The sequence below is a fragment of the Dendroctonus ponderosae genome, unplaced genomic scaffold (genome assembly GCF_020466585.1).
Source record: "Dendroctonus ponderosae isolate FM_Combo_2020 unplaced genomic scaffold, Dpon_F_20191213v2 Dpon_F_20191213_2, whole genome shotgun sequence".
NCBI classification, from domain to species: domain Eukaryota; kingdom Metazoa; phylum Arthropoda; class Insecta; order Coleoptera; family Curculionidae; genus Dendroctonus; species Dendroctonus ponderosae.
Genome location: NW_026018165.1, coordinates 12,333,798 through 12,355,068, shown reverse-complemented (window position 1 = coordinate 12,355,068; position 21,271 = coordinate 12,333,798). Strand labels below are relative to the sequence as shown.

At 37.1% G+C, this 21,271-nt stretch overlaps 1 protein-coding gene across 2 annotated transcripts; it reads left to right on the top strand.

Moving 5' to 3' along the window:
• The first annotated feature begins 515 nt into the window (after window positions 1–515).
• On the top strand, window positions 516–20,864 carry LOC109544509 (histone acetyltransferase KAT6B). 2 transcript variants are annotated; one of them, XM_019914749.2, is made up of 8 exons: window positions 516–969; window positions 2,734–3,313; window positions 6,261–6,465; window positions 6,748–6,979; window positions 7,512–8,938; window positions 13,179–13,487; window positions 13,553–13,894; window positions 14,447–20,864. In XM_019914749.2, exons 2-8 carry the CDS (start codon window positions 2,744–2,746, stop codon window positions 19,807–19,809), a joined length of 8,448 nt encoding a protein of 2,815 aa, XP_019770308.2. In that variant the 5' UTR covers window positions 516–969; window positions 2,734–2,743; the 3' UTR covers window positions 19,810–20,864. The 2 variants fall into 2 exon arrangements, with proteins under 2 accessions (XP_019770308.2, XP_019770309.2); XM_019914750.2 differs by having other exon boundaries at window positions 518–969; window positions 7,512–7,654.
• The last annotated feature ends 407 nt before the right edge of the window (window positions 20,865–21,271 follow it).

Genomic DNA, 21,271 nt, shown 5'->3' with positions numbered 1-21,271 from the left:
TCTATGTAAAAATAACGAAATAAAATACACCACGTGTTTTTGTATTATTATTCGCTTATAGCGAACTCCGGATATAACGAACCAGTTTTAGTTCACTTTTCAACTTCGTTATATCCGGACTCAACTGTATACCTAATTCAATATCATTGATGTACATAATCCTTAAGTAATAAAACAAGCAGCATATATCCAGTACAGTTGAAAGTAATTCTGAAATGTGGCTCTGTGAAAGCTGTACATGGCCCGAAAGAATCAGTTAAATCTGCATTTTACAATCATTTTTCTCTTCAGAATACGGCAAACGATGATGTAAAATTAGATTAACACAATCCAGAGAACTAATAATAAAAAAAGCCGATGCGCCGCACCATAAACCAGTGCCCAAATCGCATATAAATAAACATGTTATAAGTACGTAATGATAAACCGCATGCGGTCTGAATCCATTTTCATGTCGGCTTGCCTCAAAACCACCGTCAAAAACGGAAGTGCGGCGAATTTCGTGTCGCTGGTATAACAACATTCCTCACTATCGGCGTTTGGCATCTCGTTTTTTCCAGTACAAATATGTGAGACAGAACAATAACATCGAACGCCCCTGGTGAGTTTACAGAAGAAGTGACATACGGGCTGTCAGTAACAAAGATGAAGTGCGCGCGCTTCCAATAGGCCATTTTGTCACAAAATTAACCTTTTGTTATGATGTATCCAAATGAATATTATGGCATTTATTACAGTATTGAATATTTTTTCTAGTGTTTAGAGACAGTTTGTGGACTTAAGAGTGAAAGTGCCATATTGCGTAGTCGGCAGTTCAGTGCAGTTTAAAGCCCTGAACGCGTACTGGAGTTTACCGCCGGATGTTCGATGCAGTCATCTTGCAAACGCCTTTGCTCGCCCTAAATCTCTACGTTTCCTCCATGTAATAGACTTTGCTTAAGCATAAACTGCTCCTGGATAACCGTACTGGTAAGCAATGTCATTAAGAAGCGTTTCACACACTGCCCTTTGGCTATATTTGCTCACTTGTGTAAAAAACCGTCGGGTTATAATCGCTCCAATATGGCTACCGTCGGAATCCACAATATCCGTTGCCAAGCCTAGAAGACCTATTTTCGTTCTTGTTATGTATTCATTCACAGATTAGAGCCATTTTTCCAACCAAAATTAGTGTTTTACGTCTGAGGATGCATCATTTTTTCGTACACGTGCTAATATAACGGCGCAAATTCGATCCATTCGATTATTATTCAAGATGTTTTTCCGGCGGGCAGCACATAATTGTCAGTGGCGGACTAAACAACGATTTCTTGCACATTATTTGCCTTTTTTTGCTCGCCTAGTTAGCCACGACACGTTATTGTTTTTGCGCCGTTAATATGCCTTTGCTAAACAGGTTCTTGTTTTCAATAAGTTCATAGCAAAGCTACTTCAAATCTTTGCATTGCTATGTAACTTGATGGATAATCAATTCATCTGAAACGGGTTCGGTGGACGTTATTTTTAATTTTCTTGATTTTATAATTCTTCGATGATTCACACTTCCATACTCTTCAGAAATTAATGTAGCTTCCATTAAAATTTTTCCAGTAACGCATGTCAACTTTTTAGTCGTGTCTGGGTTGTTTATTGATTGTTTATAATTTCTCATTTTATTTATCTTATATAGTAATATTCGTCTGATTACCTACATTGAATTGCTACAGGTTCATAACTGTTTTGGTCACTCAAATACGAAGGAAAAACCACCCTTCTGATTTCTGATGCAAATTTACATTTGAGGGAAGCCCGTATTGGGAAATGTCGGCTAAATTATATACCTACTTCATTTAACGAGTAACATTTTATTCAGATATGTATTTAGAATCAACTGTTTTTTCGGTTCGTTTCTTTGAAACCGTCATTCCCTTTTGTTTTTCATATGGACCGAAAAAAGTTCATAACGGATTAGGTAGCTTTTTTAATGGCAAATTCAACGATGTATAACAGTACTATTGTTCCTGTTCTTACGTTAAGTAATCAGTTTTTTTTATAAATTATACCCATTTTTATTAGCAATCGATAACAAGGTATTTCAAGAATATATATTTATCTATTAAATTTAACACATTTAAACACAACTTTGATACATTTAGGGCTTTTGGTACACCCTGTACATTACAAAATGTTTTTAAAATGTGCGCCCGGTAGGCGTCTATCTGCCTGATTTATAAAATCTTTTTAAAAACCAAACGGTTTAGCCGCAAATTTCCGTGCCTTAAGCGTGAATAACCCTGTATAGTGTTCTAATAAAAATACTTTATGTAACGTTTAACATTTACTTACGTCTTTGAAGTTTTTATTTTAACTTTGGATTTAAAGAAAATTAGTAATAATGAACCACTTTATCAATTTCTTGCAGTACATATTTACGATTTTTCACACTTTTTTTAAATAAATGATTTAGAGGAGAGGTCAACTTACGAAGAAAACACCTCCACCTTTCTTGTACGTTCTGCAACTTCCCATAATACCGAAATAGAAAACACGTCCCATAACAGAGGTCGAAATAGTTTCCATCTGAATCCTTCTTGCTTAAAAGTTTGGTTGATAATTTTTGCTAGTGGGCTCCTCTTCATTTAATTTTTGGTTCGCTAATGTGCGTTGTTAAAATTTATCATATACATATGTATATATATTTTACAAACCATTGAAACCCATATTAAGTTTTAGTTATCTCCTATGTTTTTGCAGGTAGTTCATTATGAACGAACCAGAAGAAGTTGCTCAGGACGTCTGGTCCGCCTGGATTTTGGACGCTATCAGAAAAATTCGTACACAAAAACAACGTCCCAGCGTTGAACGAATATGCCATGCTATCAGATTGCACCATAATTACCACGAAGATGTCATAGCTGAACATTTGGAAGTTGCGGTGAAAGATGGTGTAGTGTTGAAAGTGTTTAACAAAGGACAAAGTTCGTATAAAGATCCTGGTGGCCTACAACAAAATCGCACCCTTAAACTGCAGAAAGGAATTGATTTAAGTAAAGTGGTAACCAAAGCAGTGCGAGAACTGGGTGAAAGAGATGGATCTAGTTTGAAAGCAATAGAAAAATACATTCAGCAATCACACACGATAGTAGAGGCTGCAGAGGCTGATTTACCCACTCTGGTTAGGTTGGGAGCTAAAAGAGCTGCTGCACGACAATTCGTGATTCCAAATGGAAAAAACTACAAATATAATTACAGTCTACAAGGGTCCTCCAATAAACGGCGAGCAGATACAGTGAGAAAAACGCATACAAATGAAGAAGCAGATAATGTTGCTCGGGTAAGTTTTATGTTTATTTTATACTAGAATCTAAATAGCTGCATATTTAACTGGTAAACTCTTTATGAATTAAATCAAGTATTTGCATCTGTGGGGTTCCCAGATATTTCATTTTTGTAAACTGTAAATTATTGTAAAATGGGATATTTTACTAGATACACCGTTCAAAAGAGGACAAGYAATCCACTGAAACTCTTTTCTCATCTTTGAGGCGTTTGTAATAATATGTCCATTTGCACTATGGTCTCTTTACTGCAACCATGTACTTAGCTAATTCGTGTCTGTTATTGAAAATTATGTCTTTTTAAAATCCATCACTCCTCGACTTGAGCTTCAACGCATTCTCACAATATTTTAAGTTCCGTGATTTCATGAAGTTTTTCAAAGTTCCGTCATTTCTACCAAATTTATTTTGATAAACCTGCTTTTGTATAATTTTTTTTTAATGGGAGCATTATACAGTTTTATTGTTTTCTAATAGCTTACATGTGTATCYTACCAAGAYAACTAAATTAAAAAAAAAATAAAAATAAAATAAAATTACTACTTAAAATAAGTTACTACCATCAACTTTTTTCTTCACTTYACTTCAATTTAATGATTGAAGAATAAACGTTTGCTCTTACCTACTTTTYTGGTAATYCTAGTTTGGAGRMGGACTAGAARCKTGGTTGKYTTGGMCACYAYAWKRYAKTTTMAAAAATTYGCCAAAWWWTGCACAAAAWTTCTTCCAAATCCAAACTTTCCGCATTGKARGCGCTTGATTTTWTYCATTTAATGAATGAAGAATAAACGTTTGCTCTTACCTACTTTTCTGGTAATTCTAGTTTGGAAAAGGACTTATTAGATAAAAATAATTGTTCGCTCTTYCCTACTTTTGTGGTAATTCAAGTTTGAAGTAGGACCAGGAACTTGGTTGACTTGGACACCAAATGACAATTTTTAAAAATTCGCCAAAAATTGCACAAATATTCTTCCAAATCCAAACTTTCCTCATTGGAAGAGCTTGATTTTTTCCATTTAATGAATGAAGAATAAACGTTTGGTGGTACCTACCTTTCTGGTTAGAGACTCAACAGTTACCGATAAATTTACGATTGAACCTTTTAATAATTAATTGCGCCGATTTCTCTCAAATTTCTGTAGTTCTTAAAATAACTGATTTATTTCAAGAAACATAACAATCAAATTACATGTTCAAAATGTGTGCAATTTACGGCTTGACAATATCCAAGGCGACCAATCAACTCTTCTTGCATATTGTTATTTTTTAAATATTATTTTTGCTCGTAAATTGCTCGAGTCCTGTTGAGCAATTTAATTTAGAATTCAATGGAACATTTAAAGTTGAAATAAAAATGCGTGCAAAAACAGTTCTTTGAATTTTAAATGGAACTTCTGGATCTCACTGTATACCTGCCTATATTACACGATAACACTCGCACCTGAATAAACACATTTCACAATTTTTATTGTCATTTATTAATTTCGGACATATTTTTTTACTGCCACTTTTTTACCCCTAGATTATTACTTGTTAAGAATCCTGAGCTTTCCGAATATTTTTTGACGCGATATCTGTTTAAAAACATACTTTATTTCCTTTGATTTAATACTTAATTTTCACAGTTACCTCTTGAAAATGGGTTAAGTTTGAAATTATCCTGTGTACTACTTAGCACAATAATTCACTATGTAAAAACCTTGTAAAGATTGGGATAACTGTTAAGGTCTCTGCACATTATAAAACAGTTTGGCGGTGATATCTAGGCGGCATATTCGATGTACAAGTTTGTCAAATCAACTAAGCACTTTATTAAAGCTTGTCGTTGTAAATTGCTTTTCTCAAAATTGTTCATTAATATGACTCCTATTTTAACTTGGGTTTTTACAATTATATAATGAATTGAGGTTTTTATAAGAAAATCTCTAGACAAAAAAGTATTTATCGCCCGCTGTAGAAAAGCCTAGTGAGATGACTTCGCCGTAAAACTTCAATTCATTATATAATTCTGAAAACTCATGTTAAAAGAGGACATTTTTGACAAAAGCATTTATAACGGCAAGTTTTAATAAAGTGCTTAGTTGATGAACAACTTGTACATCTAATATATTCGCTATTGCTGTATTCGTCTGTACCTTTGGTGTTCTTCCCGTAGCTTATCGGTTCCCCAAAATATTGTTAAGTAAATGGTTTATATTTTCGGGCACCTTAATATATTATATTAAGTTAATGTAATATATTATGGTGCCCGAAGAAACTGTACCTGAAAATGTTTGGTCCATATATAAACCATTGAAGAACATTTTGCGGTACCGAGGTGCGGCTGATTCTAACAAATGAGTACCATCGAGCCGATGCATGGCATTTTCTTTGAACTGCACTGGAGGTTCGGCTTAACTTGATGCGTTGCTATTTCGATTTGTAACCTGAATGTGAATAGTAAAGTAAAGTAGGCAAAGTCAATTACAATCAGTTGGCTGTGTATTTACGTATATTGCACAGACTCTACGATTTTCATTAAAACTATTTTGTAAAGCAAAATGATGCGAGGTGATGGAAATTCATCTTTGTGCATATGCTTTTCTTTTATACATTAACTTAAGTCCGGAAATAAAATATCCATAATTTCTATAACATTAATTTAAAATTAATGACCAGTTAATGTGGATGGATAGCTTTGACCGTCAAGTTGCATGTTACAGAATAATCTTAATTGCATCAAGTAGTACTGGATAGTAGTTAATAACATTGTTATTGGCTCTTTACCTTATTTTAATATTTTATGTCACATCAGAGACATATCGTCGTTTCAGATTTGTTTACTTATCATGAAACGTACGAAATTGTCCAATGTAGATCCTCCAATAAATAGCTCATATAAATGTCGTATTTCGAGCTTGCTTAATATCGCAGAAATTGCAATAATGATATTCTACTTTACAGGCCCCCACAGCATTACCAATTTGCTCAGAATGTCTGGGTACGGAAGCCAAAAACAAAAAAGGAGTTCCTGAAAAATTAAGTGCCTGCTCCGAGTGTGGATCTTTAATTCACTTCAGCTGCACAACTTCAGGAACTGTCCTGTCAGCTTGCATAGCCAAAGGAGGAAAATGGTTTTGCGAAGAATGCAAAATTTGTGATGGCTGTGGTAAGCATATTAGTTAAACTAGTAAAGTAACCCGATTTTTTCAATATTAAAGGTCGTAAAATCGTCTTGTCATTTCTTACGTATATGCTTTTGAAAGAGCAATTATTTTTAACTAGGAATTAGACCACAAATATACATAAATCGAGCTCGTATAGACACTGGTAACTGGTTTTTAATATAGTAAAGTATTTAATATAGGCCTGATAAAACACGATATCACATTATAAATATAGTATAGTAAATGTTAGACAAGAAACCTAATTTATCCGTTTTGCTCATCAGGTAACAGTGGAGTTTCAATGTGCTTATTATGTTGCTGTAATTGTGATCGAAAGTACCATATGAGCTGTTTGGATCCTCCAGCAGAAAAAAAGCCAAAGTGTCCTTGGAGATGCAGTCATTGCTTAAATCATCATGAGAGCGTTGGCAAGGCTCAGAAAAAACAGCCGGGTAGTGCAATAAAGAAGAAAATCGACAGGGTTAGAGAGAAAAACAAGGAATCAATATCAGCAAAGTAAGTGGGCATTTATCCGTAGAGTAGAGTATAGATAAAGTAAAAAGAGCAAACTGCCTTTTTGTTGGAAATACTTTCCCGGCCTGCGATCGGTATAATAAATTATTTCATTTTATGCCGAAAAATTTTCCGCCTACATCAACAGATTTTTGTAATTGAGAAATGGTCTGGAAACTGCAGTTTTACGCAAGAAACCATGGAATTAAGCGCGTGTGTAGATAAAAATAAATAAAATTTTGCTTAATATTTTTTTCATTTGCTAAAAGTAACAACATAAGCAGCAACTGGCATGCAAAAGATCAGTATTATTAAATCTATATAAGTGTTATTTAAATTGTCCTGAAGGAACGAAGCTGTAGCCACATAAACATGTACAGGGTTATTGATTAAACTTTGACCACTCCGTTTTTACATCTAATTTGATAGATGAGATATAATTAAAGAGTAAATTCAATTTGGTTATTATGTTCCAATGAAATCAAATAATAAAAATATCGAAAATGCACATTAGTTATAATTTACTTTTTTGCAGATCGAAAGATGATATAGCTGAGCTATCCTCCTCCCCGAGTCGCCCATCCTCCATAAATAGTCCACAGTTTAGAGCGCCAGGGAAAAAAGGAAAAGCAGCGTCTTCAACAACGACTACCGATGATGAACAGGGAAGCATTCAGGGTACGCAAAATCCTAATACGACTCCTTCCCATAATCTAAGGCCCCCATTACATACCCGCAATTCCATACACGTTTCATCCTCTGACTCTGCCAGCTTAGACAGCCCGGAAAAAATATCTAAGGAAAAGCAAAGTTTTTTTAAACATTCGGCATTTAACATCGAGAAAAAAAGTAGTAGGTTGAGAGAGAAAACGGCCATAAAATCTACAATAATCGAGGAGGCTGGAAAAAGGAAAACTAGGAGAGAAGCAGATAATCACGACGAACAATCTGCTAAGAAAACAATAGCCAACACTCACGAATCATCTAAAAGGTCTTTAAGGAACGGCAAATTGACGCCAACTGTAAGTGTTCCCGCAAGTAATAAAAGAAGTGTGCATCCGCCAGCTACTTCGTCTAAAAAGGTTGTTTTAAGAAGGAGCGAACGGAATGAGGCGCGGAGAAAAGAAAAGCTCTCAACGGACGAGGAAGAAGACGAAGAAAGTTATAGTGAATCATCATCTAGCGAGGAAGAGGAATGTTCCAGTTCATCATGCGACTCAGATTCTGCGACTTCTGATTCTTCAGTTGAAAAGACAAACTCGAACTCAAAGATTCGAATGCAGAAAGTTGTGCTATCCCCTCGCAATTTCGTTGAGAAAGGTAAGACGTTTGGTAGTATTGGTGGTATGAATGAGGACAAGAATGCACCTTGGGGGTTCGCAGCTGCAGCTCAGGCAGTAGAAAGTAGCAAAGTCGAAAATAAGAAAGCTAAGGTTGATGGAAGAAAAGAGACAAAAAACTTGTTTACTACTCCTTCGGAAAATGTTAGTTTATTTGATAATAATCCCAATGCTAAACAATTCGAGGATAAAAAGACAAATCACGGCTTGGGACAACTGAAAGGTCTATTTGATGGTCTGTCGCACTTTTTTGCCGCACCCACGCCTAGTCGCGTGAGCAGATCGCAACCTAATTATAATCCGAATAAAAGGAAACCAAAAGATGATCGGTCAGCGAAAGAGGATCAGATTCAAGTCGAAAAGGAAGAACGGAAAAAGTTCCCGAGTCCCACTCTCCCGCCTCATCCTCCCTCCTCTCCAGCCTTGTCACCTAGCGACCTGGTTAAATCGGCAGTAAACTCTCAAGAATTGATGACGGAACAAGTTAAATCTCTCAAAACTGAAGAGGTGAAGACCGCTGCGACGGTGTGTGAAAAGCTCTTGTCAACGCCGGTCAAAAAGCGCAGTCAGCAAGCGCCCAAGACGTTAGCCGTTGCGGCATCTGCAGTCACCAATCAGACGGGTAAGATCACTAGCTGTCGGGGTCGACAGCTTTGTGTCACCAAAATACATGTAGTTAGTCCAAAAAATCAGGTTTGTTGCAAACGGTTTCTAAATTTTCTGAGGTGAATGTTTATTAAAGAGTAACGTTTATTTAATGTCTTTTAAATCACCCATTTTTTTTATTCTCAAAATTCAACATACAAATTTAAATATTTATTATCATATTCTACACAATGCTTCAATAAAAACAAACATGACATCTTCACTAGTCTGCTATGGAGTCGTAAATGTCTTCTTTTCGCCATCTGAGTGGTTGCAAGTACTAGATCGTTAACACAATAAAATGTTGTGACTCTTCACATCTTAACAGGAGCTGCGACATATTCAAAGTGCTTTTGTTTTCGTGTTTGTGGTTCACAAGCTAAACGGTTTACACTTAATTTATTTCCTCGTTGTCGATGAGGTTTGGGAAATACTCTTTTATGCATCGTCTGAAGCACTTTCCTCACCGCCGCGATAGCATCCAGCCATGCACTACGGCCATTTCTGTTCTATGCGCTCTCGTCTGGTCTACACTTATTATCGCTGTATATTTAATGAATTCCAGACAAATTTTACGAAAGACTGTACTCATGAAATCATTTGGTAGGACTTCTTCGTCTTCCTGTTGCATATCACGTGCAGTAATACATTTTTATAATGTAATGCTGGCATTTTGAAAATGAACAATCAATATGTTAGAGAATAGTACTCAGTACAGTGTAAGCTTTCGAGCAAGCCACCTCTGCAGATGCAAGTCACTCGTGCTTACGAGACTTTAGGAAGATACTCTATTTCGCGACGGCTTAAAAACCCGAAAAACTCACCAGTTTCATAGAATGGTCTCGAAAGTCTACCTCTTTAGAAAATGGGCTAAAAGTCGTGAAGCAAAGAATACAAAAAGAACGCTTAAGAGTGTTCTGAGAAATGGCACCATTTTTATAGCGGAAAACATTTAAATGAGAGATGGGGTCGAGTGATAACACTCATTTTGGAGATATTTATATCTTTATTATGCGCCCGAAGTTTGAAAACGCTGCAATCTTCACAGACGAAAAACTCTTCAGTACAGTTTGTTTCGCGTGCACCGTAAGGCCGGTCGTCCTTTGGATGCGTTTTTATCCAAATTGCGTTCGTCAGAAATCGTGCGAAAAGATGCGAATTAAGCAATTTCATTGCAACATACTGGAGCTCGTCCAATAGATCCGAAATCTTTCGCACGATTCGGACGAATTATTGCGATGGGCGAACGATGCGAATCAAATTGGATTTGTTTCCAGGTTCGCTGTGTTTCTGACTGCGTGAATATTTGTGTGACACACCGAGCTGAAATGGATGTTGAGAAACTAATGTCTTTCTGATTTTTTAAAAATCTTCATATAAATGATAAAATTCTCCAAATTCTTTTCGTTTTGCTAATGTATGAGAAACCCAATAGTTCTTTTCGTTTTAACTGTGATTGTCTTCTGACAATAGAAATGTGGCCATTTACGTAATCGCACGAAATATTGTTGTCTGTAGAAGTCATCCACAAGCTTATTCCCATCTGCTGACTTTTTGTTGTTGTAAGAGGCTTACAAAATAACAAATCTTCCATGGGTCTTGATGGGTCCAAAGCCGCCTCTCTTCACATTGCATTCCATGAAGCTCTTCTTGCCTTTTTATTGCGTTGCCATACACCGTCTTTGATGTCATGTTTACACTTGCTTACACTTAGGTCCTTTCATTACAATCTTTGAAGGCGCTTTCGAATTGCTTACTTGATAAGTATAATTGTACCATATGTATGTTACTATCTAAAAGATATATGAAATCCTCCGTATAACAGTTCTGTTCATTGTAGACTTGCATCGTAAATGTTTCCAAAATAATTGTCAATTAATTGAGCATTTCACTATATTCTTATTAAATATCTACGAAACCGGCGAACAAAACCTAGAGCGCACATTGCGATTGCTTAATTTGAAAACAAATTTATTACATGTCTTTTGGTTGGCACGCGTTGTGCATAAACTAACATACCATTTTATTTGTCACTAATCAATTTTGCGAATCACTAATTCCTATGTAATTTGGAGGCATGTTGTCATTTAAGTGTTGCACCCCTTCATGCTGATTTTACCTGATCTGGTTTGTAATATGTAAAAACTGATTTTTTTCGAGGGATCTTACAGAAAATGTGTCGCTTTGTGTTTACAGTTTATATTTATGTGTACATGTATCAGTTTTGTAAATGTTGTATTCTGGGGCATCGTTTGGTGAGGTCTAAGTTACTTCTGTTAAGTGTAATTTAATTGATTGATAATAATAATGAAAGGTGATTTACATTCTAAAGTTGTACATGTTGTGGTTTCCGTTTTAATACAATTTACTTATACTTGCAATTACAATCCATACATTAACGGCAAAGAAGAGTTTTCGAGATTTTTATAACTAATATTTTATTTTTAACAATTACGGTTATCTATCTGTAAGAATTATTTACACATTACCTGAAACTAAATTGAGTTTATTCCGATCATTCCATAATTAATGGGCGACGAAAATGTAGCAGAACATCAAACTGTAAAACCAAAGTAACTAAATTTCTGGTTTTTATTTAATAAATAAAAGTGGGCCATTGTCTTGAGCGCCTGCAAGTTGGCAAATTGTGCACAAGCAAACTTTTCGTTAGCATGAAAGGGTAATCACATGTAAAGTTTTCAGCTAATTGGATTTTCAGTTTTTAGCAATATGTGATGATGCTTTTACTAACTTTATTAGTTAGCAAAGTTAATTATAAATATATACAGACTGTTTGTGAGGTATGTGTACGTAACTCTACCAGACATTAATCGAAAATTTCTATTATATAAAAATCTACAAAAAATACAATTCTCTAACGGGTATAGATGGATATAACAAGTTGTCTGTCTAATAAACTACAGAAATACTGGAAATGCTGAAGTTTCTTGGTGACCGTGATGATAATTAGTGGTAGATTTTTTTTCTTTCTGTTTGGGTTGATCGGTCAATAGATAATGGCAGAAGGGAAAACAAACAACTTTTCGTTTGTCTGGGCCAACGTTTCGGTTTTATTTAAGCCATATCGGGGCTCTAAAAGGTAACAGAGTGGTCAGTCTTCAAATTATTCACTTGAAACTGTTAATCGCCGTTGAATATTACTTGCCAGGACTTTCGCCCTGCAGTTTATTATCAATACTCGCAGTTACTAAAAAGTATGTTTTTACTACTAGCCCAATAAACTTACTAGGCAAGACAARAATTATACACAKGATTATTCACAACGGAAAGGGCGCMTTTTTACGTTTCGCATAATTATTGCCCGATTAATATCTGCAYTATTTTAAAATCAGATYTCTTTCTTTTATGCATGCAACATCATTCCGACGCTCKAATAAATAATCGATTATTTAKTTTTGRTGACTARTGACTGATTAACATATTTCCTAGGGTCAACACTAAACGTTAATACCTACACTTTGATAATGAAAATAAGAACTGCTAGTAATAAAAAAAATCACACGCAAACTCTCATCTCTCACCAATCATAGTCTTGTAAATAGTTTTCAAAACAAATGTTTTATTAAMACGGGATGCATAGTCGTTTATATTTAACAATTTTTTTATTTATTCCATTAAATTTCCCATATTCTGTTGCTTCATACCTATTGTAGTTAGCAAATATTTTAATGCATGTGATATTTGGCCATTGGACAAAGCTTAACTAACAACACATCAACTAATCAAACTGAATGCTTGAATTAAACTTCACCGATTCTTCAATTAATCTCTTCTCTTTAATATCACAAAAAAGCCTCAGTACGGTGCACACACTCACATTTTTGAGTTATATCTTACCTTATATCTATTTTGAGAACTCAGTTACCAGTTGTTTTATTTTATTTTTATATTTGTGACTCTTCTTCGACCATAAACTCACATCGGAGCAAATTGTTGTTTCGCTAAAACCTACAATTATTTCTATAGTATTTCAAATATTATTCTCACAACCTTTTAGGTAGATGCCTAAGGATAATTCCAAAAATTCGACTTAAGTGTTTTCGTCYCATCTGTATTTAATGAGTGAAAATCCTAWAAATWTGACTGAGTGAAAACATAAATCTTAATATCACATATATCAGAACATCAAATCTACAAGCCAKTTYATCACTYCCATTTAAAGCGRCAAATAAAATGTTGTTATTGTTTGCTTGCAGATGACATCAAACCTTTACAACTCCCACCAGGGTGCAATCACAAAGATTTAGAACTCTTCAAGGARGCACGGGAGAAAGCAAACGCRCAAACKGCAGCCCTTTTGGAAGCTGACGAACGGGCCAACCAGTCTATGATGTTATCCTCTCCRTCCAAGTTAATGCAGCAACAGCCGAGAAATCCTGGAGCAATCGAATTTGGAAAGTACGAGATCCAAACGTGGTATTCGAGCCCGTTTCCGCAGGAGTACGCTCGCCTTCCCAAACTATTTCTTTGTGAGTTTTGCTTGAAGTATACGAAGAGCAAAGCTGGTAAGTTTTAAACTTTTATAATTGCAACTAGCAAATTAATCATTATTCCTGTCTCTTATCGATAGTTTTAAAGAGACATCAAGACAAGTGCACTTGGAGACATCCACCGGCAACTGAAATATACAGATGTGGCGACATATCCGTCTTTGAAGTTGATGGTAATGTGAATAAGATCTATTGCCAGAATCTTTGCCTATTGGCGAAACTGTTTTTGGACCATAAAACTTTATATTACGATGTGGAACCGTTTCTATTTTACGTACTGACAAAGAACGATAAGAAGGGATGTCATCTGGTGGGATATTTCTCAAAGGAAAAACACTGTGTACAGAAATACAATGTCAGCTGTATCATGACCATGCCTCAGTATCAACGACAAGGGTTTGGACGGTTTTTGATTGATTTCAGTAAGTAATTCTTGCTATTTAGTTAGTTAGTTATGACCATAACTTGGCGCAGGTTGATTTTTATGTCACGGCATAGCTCAGATATCAAACACATTTTTCATGATCTCCAGTTGGCAAGTACGTAGTTTCGCCATTGTTTAACTTAATAGTAAAGTACGGTACAAGAGCAAGAGACGAGAGGCGAAGTTTCGCCACTGCTTGAAGCATTATGAACACAGTGGCGGGCTTTCGACTTTCGTCTCGCGTACCGTATACTATTTTTCTTGATTTTCGGCGGAAACTAGCCGCACAAAGTCCCAAATCTAAGTCTGCGACTTTTTGTTATTTTTTAAATTTATAGTAGTGAACACTTGTAAAGTGTAGCAAAACCCGCAACGTTATTGCAAGGCGCTTTAATTCTCTCAAAATTCGTAAATAAATTTATAAAAATTGACCAGCTTATATGCAATATGAAGCATACATTCTTAAAAATGCTTAGAAACTGGAGGTGTCAAAACAACAGTAGATGATGAGGTCGTAATAAATGTACTTAACACTCGATATAATTTTCAGGCTACCTACTATCCCGGGAAGAAGGACAACCAGGCACACCAGAAAAACCTCTGTCAGATCTAGGAAGAGTTTCCTACAATTCGTACTGGCAATCAATAGTTTTAGAATACTTGAACGATCACAGAACAGAAAAGTTAGAGTTAACCGCGATCAGCAAGAACACAGGCATGTATTGTCAAGATGTTGCTTTAGCTTTTGAACTTCTGGGATTTGTTAAATGCGCGCCAGCGACGGACAACGGGATGAAAGTCGAAATATGTGTGAACTGGGACAAAGTTGACAAGTATGCAGAGAGAGTGTCGAAGTCAAAAACGAGAATTCATATTGATATGGAATGTCTCAGGTGGAAACCATTGCTTTCTAACGCTGCCAGTCAATTTAGAGAGGAAAAGTCGGATGGAGAGGCAAATAAAAGTGGTGCAGAAACGTCCGCAAACATAGTAACAGCACCGGAGACAATTATAATAGAAAATACACAAGGCGTGAAACTGAAAAAAGGGAAAAAACGAAAGGTCGTTTCGTCAATGCCCCGGATATCTAAAATACCCAAAACAGAAGTACCAAAGTCATTAAGTACCTCGTCGGATACACATAATGAGGCGCCGCTTGCGTCGGAAGAGTTTGAAATCACTTCCTCTGGAAGGAAAAGAACTAGGCCTCTAAAGTTCAACGAAACAACATACGCTGATGTGAAGCCCAACAAATCAACCGCAAACACAGATAATAAACGCAAGAGGCCCGAATGTGACAACGAAAAAGAAAGCATTTCTAAAAAGTTGAAATCTGAAAAGATGGAAAATGATATAGTTCTAAATGAAGGTAATCTTTCAAAAGTATCCAACAGTAAAAACGCTTCTGCAGAGGAATCTTCAGTGTCGAAATTAGAAAATCCAATAAGTTCAGGTACAGTGCGATCAACCAGAAATACTCCCCAGGTTAAGGATAAAGTAACAGGCGAAAGATGGTCCCAACGCAGGGCTAAAAAGCAGAAAGAATTGGATCAACATCAAAAGAAACACGAAACGCTTCAACAGTCGGATCAGGAAGAAATTAACCCTACCGTGGACCAACTTTCGAGTGAATCCGTTGACCAAACTAATAAGGAAGAAATAAGCAGTAAACCAGAAGTTTCAGCTAATATCAGTGCATCAGTGAAATCAGTTCCAACATTGTTGGGAACCCCACAGCTAAAGAGGAAAAGGATAATAAAGAAGCGCAGGCCGTGGAATAAGAGCAGAAGATCGAACGTCGAGCTATCGAATAACCAACCAACAATCCCCCAATTATTAAAAACCAAACAATTGCACAAGGACAGTGAAAGTGATTCTGTGGTTTCTGAAAAATCTGATGACGAACAGTTTGGTGACACGAAAAAAGAAAATGTTTCGGCAATTTCCGGGACAGGTGTAATGGAAACAATAGAAAAAAAGAAACCAAAGAAAGCGTCAAGAATATCGACGGACGAAGACTCGAGTGCAGAAGCCGATGACGAGATGGAGAACGACGAACTTCCTACTCATAAGGAATCGTCATCTCCTATCAAGTACAAGTATTCTAGAATCACTCCTACCAAAGATGAGTTACTAAGATCGCCCCCAAAGTGTAGGTCATCCAAAGATAAATCAGCTTCTCCAAATAGCACTATTCCGTCGAAGCTTGGTGAAGCAGAAAAACCATCTGCGGCTTATTCTTCTACTACCTCAGAATCAGAAACAGAAATTGATGGTCATAAGATAAAAACAATATCTAGCAAAAAAATATTAGAGTTATCAAAAAATAAGAGTTTCGAATTTAATGATAGAATCAAAGCAGAAGAAGCAATACCGCAACCGAGCAGCGATCCTGTAGAGAATCAAGAAATCAGTGGCATTCCAGAAAGTGGAAAAGTTGTACAAGATGGATCAACAGCAGATACAGAAAACCCGGAGCCCGAGATATTGAAAACGGAATCTACCAGAATGTCTGTGGATATGGAAATAGAAAAAATGGAAGAATCTCAAGCTATAATCGAACATCATCTAAATGCGAGTAATTTACCCAGTAATGACACTAAAGAAGAAGTAAAAGTGGAAAATCATGTCAGCAATCAAATACCTGAAGCCTTGAAATCTGATGCACGTGAGCAAGTGGTTACGAAACCGCACAATTTGGAGGAAATCGCTTCTGAAGCCATGACTGCCACTGAGTCATCATCCAATAAAATTCAACCAGACGCTGGTACAACTAAACCAAACTTGATTCAACCCCCGATAACACAGACAACACTTGGCACTGAGAACCGAATCTCATCCGATGCTGTGGTGAGTAGGAGTAGCGACAATCAAAGCGTTATTAAAACTCCAGAAAAATTGACATCAGAAGCCACGCCTGCCAATATGCACCCTACTACTACAACACCGAGTTCAACAACATGCTCTTCGGTCATTGATAGAATTACAAGTGATTGCGACAATGTAAAGCACTTGCCAACCCAACCCGCTTCCATTAATACATCGACCACAGAAAGCAACCCACCAATTATCACAAGTTTAGCAGTATCACAAAGTCCTGCGGTTATCAAAGCTGCCCCTGTTTTGCCGCATTCAGTGGCAGTGCCCACAATGAACCTGCCACCATCCACTCAGCCAATCTATACACCTGCGTTTGAGCCTCCGGCGGAAAAAAAGCCGTTGACAACAGTAGTTGCAAATAACACAGATAATCATAAATCTTTAAGATTGGACCCGTCTGTACCAACACCGAAACCAATTTCATCTGTTCCGCAACAACCAAAATCACTCAATCCAGCAGCTGAATCTAGAGATGAAAAATCGAACTTAAAACCTACCTCATGTCAATTAAAACCAAGTCCTGAGAAGCAGCCGGTCATCTATAAAGAGCATATGGTTTCTGCCTCATCAATAGAAGCAAAATCGGTTATAGAAAAACCGCCACATAAAGATGTAAAAATGTCTCAGCACATGGACGCAAGAGAATCATCTATGAAACACAAGGAAGATCATAAGCCGGTTCCGAAGCAAGATCATTCTAGAACTGAGAGAAGTAAGCAAGAAAAATATGACGACAAAAGATTTCAACAAAAGTTACCCTATGAAGATAAGTTGTCTTATGATGCGGCTCAGAAAGTTCATATAGAAAATGAAGCTTTACTTGCGAGTATGGCTTCTCAAGGATATATGAACATGAATATGACTGCACAATATCCATGGCAGTGGGATAGGTTTTATGTGAATAAGTATTATGATCCAACAAAAAGGGAGTATGCAAGTTATGCAATGCCTCCTTTACAGTTCCCGTTGGATATGATGCCACCAGCAAAACAACCTAGTAGTTGTGAGAAAGAAAAAACCTCTAGTAAAAGTCATAGATACGATTCGTCCAAATATAATCAGCAGGTAGTTAGTGGTAGCGGCAGAAGTGCAAGTAACTCGAATAAAAACGAACACAAAGATAAGAACCAGTCGCCGAAAAAGGAGGAGAAGGTTAAACACAAATTGGAGCATGAAAGTAGTCGAACAGCTTCAGAACAGTATAAAGCCAGCTGTTCCATAGTGAACCATGCACAGCATCTTGAGCACAAGCAACAGTGTGAATCTGCAAATACGAATTTAACTATTCCGTCGAAAGTGGCAACCAAGCAAAAAGATGATATGCAGAAAGTTGAAAACCGTGACAACATTCATCAGCAAGCGGCATTAAAACAAGCACATGCACCGATACAACCAACTGCAGACATGCCTTCTATGGCCGTTTACCCTCCAGATTCTGCTACGAACTCTGTTCATAGTCTGTCGTATGCTCCATGCGAACTGGATGTTGCCCATATCGGCTTGGAATCACCTGCCTCAATTGCAAGCGATATAACATCTCAAAATTCTGTGGACGTAGTACGTCCGTCATCCGCTATATCTTCCCACTCTGGACACGGAAATCCACAACCTCCCCTAACCAACTATGACTGCATGCAGCAACAAAACCTACAGGCTCAAGGAGTAACCATACCTGCGTCAAGTCCGGGTTTGAACAGTACAATGCAGATCCAGCAACCTGTACCTCAACAGCCTGCTCAAACTCCCGGAAGCTCAAGTAAAAGACAATTGCAACAGCCAAGAAGTCGGTCAAATACGCAATCTAGTAAGCAACATAGTATGAGAGCAACTCCACCGGCTGCACCGCCGCAGAGTTCCAATAGGCAGCGGGCAACTCCGCCTGCTGGACATCAACACCAACATAATATGCAAGTGAGTTCTTCGGCCACTAATTCCCAACATCAGGTCATGCAGCAGCAGCACCAACAACAACTGCAGCAACATTTACAGCAGCAAGTTGCAGCGGCAGCGGTGCATCAGGGATATTCGCATCAATTGGCAGCAACTGCGATGCATCAGCATGCTCATCATGGACATCATTCGGTGATCAGCCAGGCGAACTATATACCTGTGGCCACAACGCAAACTTTTTCGGGGCAGAGCTCAAGTTCTTACGTTAATGTTCCAATGACTACGGTAATTCAACACAGAATGGCACAACAGGGCGGAATAAGTCCGTTAAGCACTTTGGGATCGGGGCATCAGAACTTGGCTGTGTCGCCTAGTTGCGCTGTAACTACAGCTAGTTTCTATATTCAGACTAATCCTCATACGCATTCCCATACGCCAGTACCGACAGTGCCTACGCCATCTCCAAATTCCTTGCAGGCAAACTCCGGCCAGCCTGCATCAGGCAATTCAAGTTGTAGTCTGGCAAAGTTACAGCAAATGGTTTCTAATAGTACAATTCCGCCTTCTGCGTGTAATACAATGACGCCGCCGCCAACGTCGATGACGCCACCAGCCCATCATCCACATACAATGACTCCACCACCAACGCATCAAGCAATGATACAAAATCAAGCAGTGCGAAACTTAACACCACCTTCGGCAATACCGTCGAATTTGCAACAACAAGTTCTGGGATATTCCAAGTACTATCAAACGAATATGAATGTTAACCAGTTGAGCGGCTCAGTGACGCCGCCGATTGGCCAGAACATCGGCCGATCCGGCCGCAATTCTGCACCAAATGTTGCTGCCATGCAACATATGCAAAGTACTTCTAGCAGAGTCAGTCCGAATGTGTCCTTGAATCCATATGTAATGAACAATTCCCTGAATGGGTATCGGATATCACCGCAACAGGCTCCTGGAGCGGTTACGGGATATATTACGAACACTCCGGCAGGATTTATAAATAATCAGATACCTGCTATGCAGATGATGAACATGGCCGCTCAAAGTCAGTATCAAGACCCGGCGGCATTGCAGAGAGCCCAGCAGAATACTATGTATACATACAATTATATCAATGGAATAATGAGGCGGTAAAGGATGAATTACATGTTGCGAGTATAATGAGTAAAGTGATATCTTGTTGTAGGCCGTCGTTTAAATTATAGTTTACGTACATGTACAGTACTTATCCACATATTCGTTTGCACGATATATTTAGAAACCCTTCGGACTTCTTATTCTGATATCATGCTAATGAAGTGAAGCTTTGCATGCAAATCGGGGATCGATAAAGTTCACTGTTGTCTGTTGCTCGTGGATATCTCACTCTCACTGGCATGCGGTTTCATACCATACATAATGGTGCATAGAATGTATACAGGATGATTCAAAATTTGAGTCATTCCTCTGGAGCTGTTGTGAAAAAATAGAAGGAATGATAAAGGCGCTCTCAAAAATTACTTTAAGAGTAAGCCCCAGTAACCCGCTAAATGGAATGACATCAATTTTGAATCACAATGTATAATATACTAACAACTTTCTTATTTGAGAGAACACGGTGATTGTTTTAAAAAAAATGCGATCCACAAGTCAGATATTATACACCTATCGCTGGTGCCGGAACTGAAAATACCGATTGTAATCCTGTAAACGTAAAATGACTACATAAATCGGTGTTTGTTTTGAACTTTTTACCTAGTTACAATGAGTACGACACCAGTTTCTAAATATCTCGCTGCAAGCACTGCTTGAACCTCTGAGTAAGTCTGCCAATATTAAGTTTCGGCAATTGATGCATTTAGTAGATAATTTCAATAACATGTTTTTATTGCACTTCCTGACTATTATGCTGTTGAATAGTGATTCAGTTGTATCAGAGATAATAACTAGTTGATTATTATTAAGCTCATGTAAATATTGTAAATAATTGAGTAAGAACTTAATATATTATTTATTTATCACAAAAAAGTTGTCTAAAATTTTAAGAGCGTTTGCAAATATGTAGAGGATAAAGCATTCTATAGTCTAGTTGGGTATATTATTTTGTATAGCACAGCGAGTAGTTTGTATGTAATTCTGAAAATGGAAACAATAGCATTACTTTGTAAATTTGATAAGTTATGCAAAATTAAATAAAATGTTAGTTTTTATTCGTGTCCATTAATTCTTGTTTTATACACCCTTATTCGAGATTGACTTGATCAGAATAGTTCCCTATTTCTCCGTCAGAAAATGCGTGCTAAGTGAAATCTAAACAGCATTAACAGTCTTTGATTATATTGATTTGTAATTATAGATTCTGTTTTAAATGTTCAAATTTTTGGAAAAACATTGTCGCACTTATACCAGGTACTTATAATAATTGCAACTTACAACAACAAGCCAACGAGCTTATTAGATCTGAGTATTTGCTCGGTAAATAATCAAATTTTTAATTGCATTTTTTCTTATTTTGAATTTGATGCTTGGGTCACGCTAACAACTAGTCCAATGATCCTTTGTTTTTGAATAAAAAGTTAACAAAATATGTTGTTTTTCCTGGCCTTTTGGAAAATAT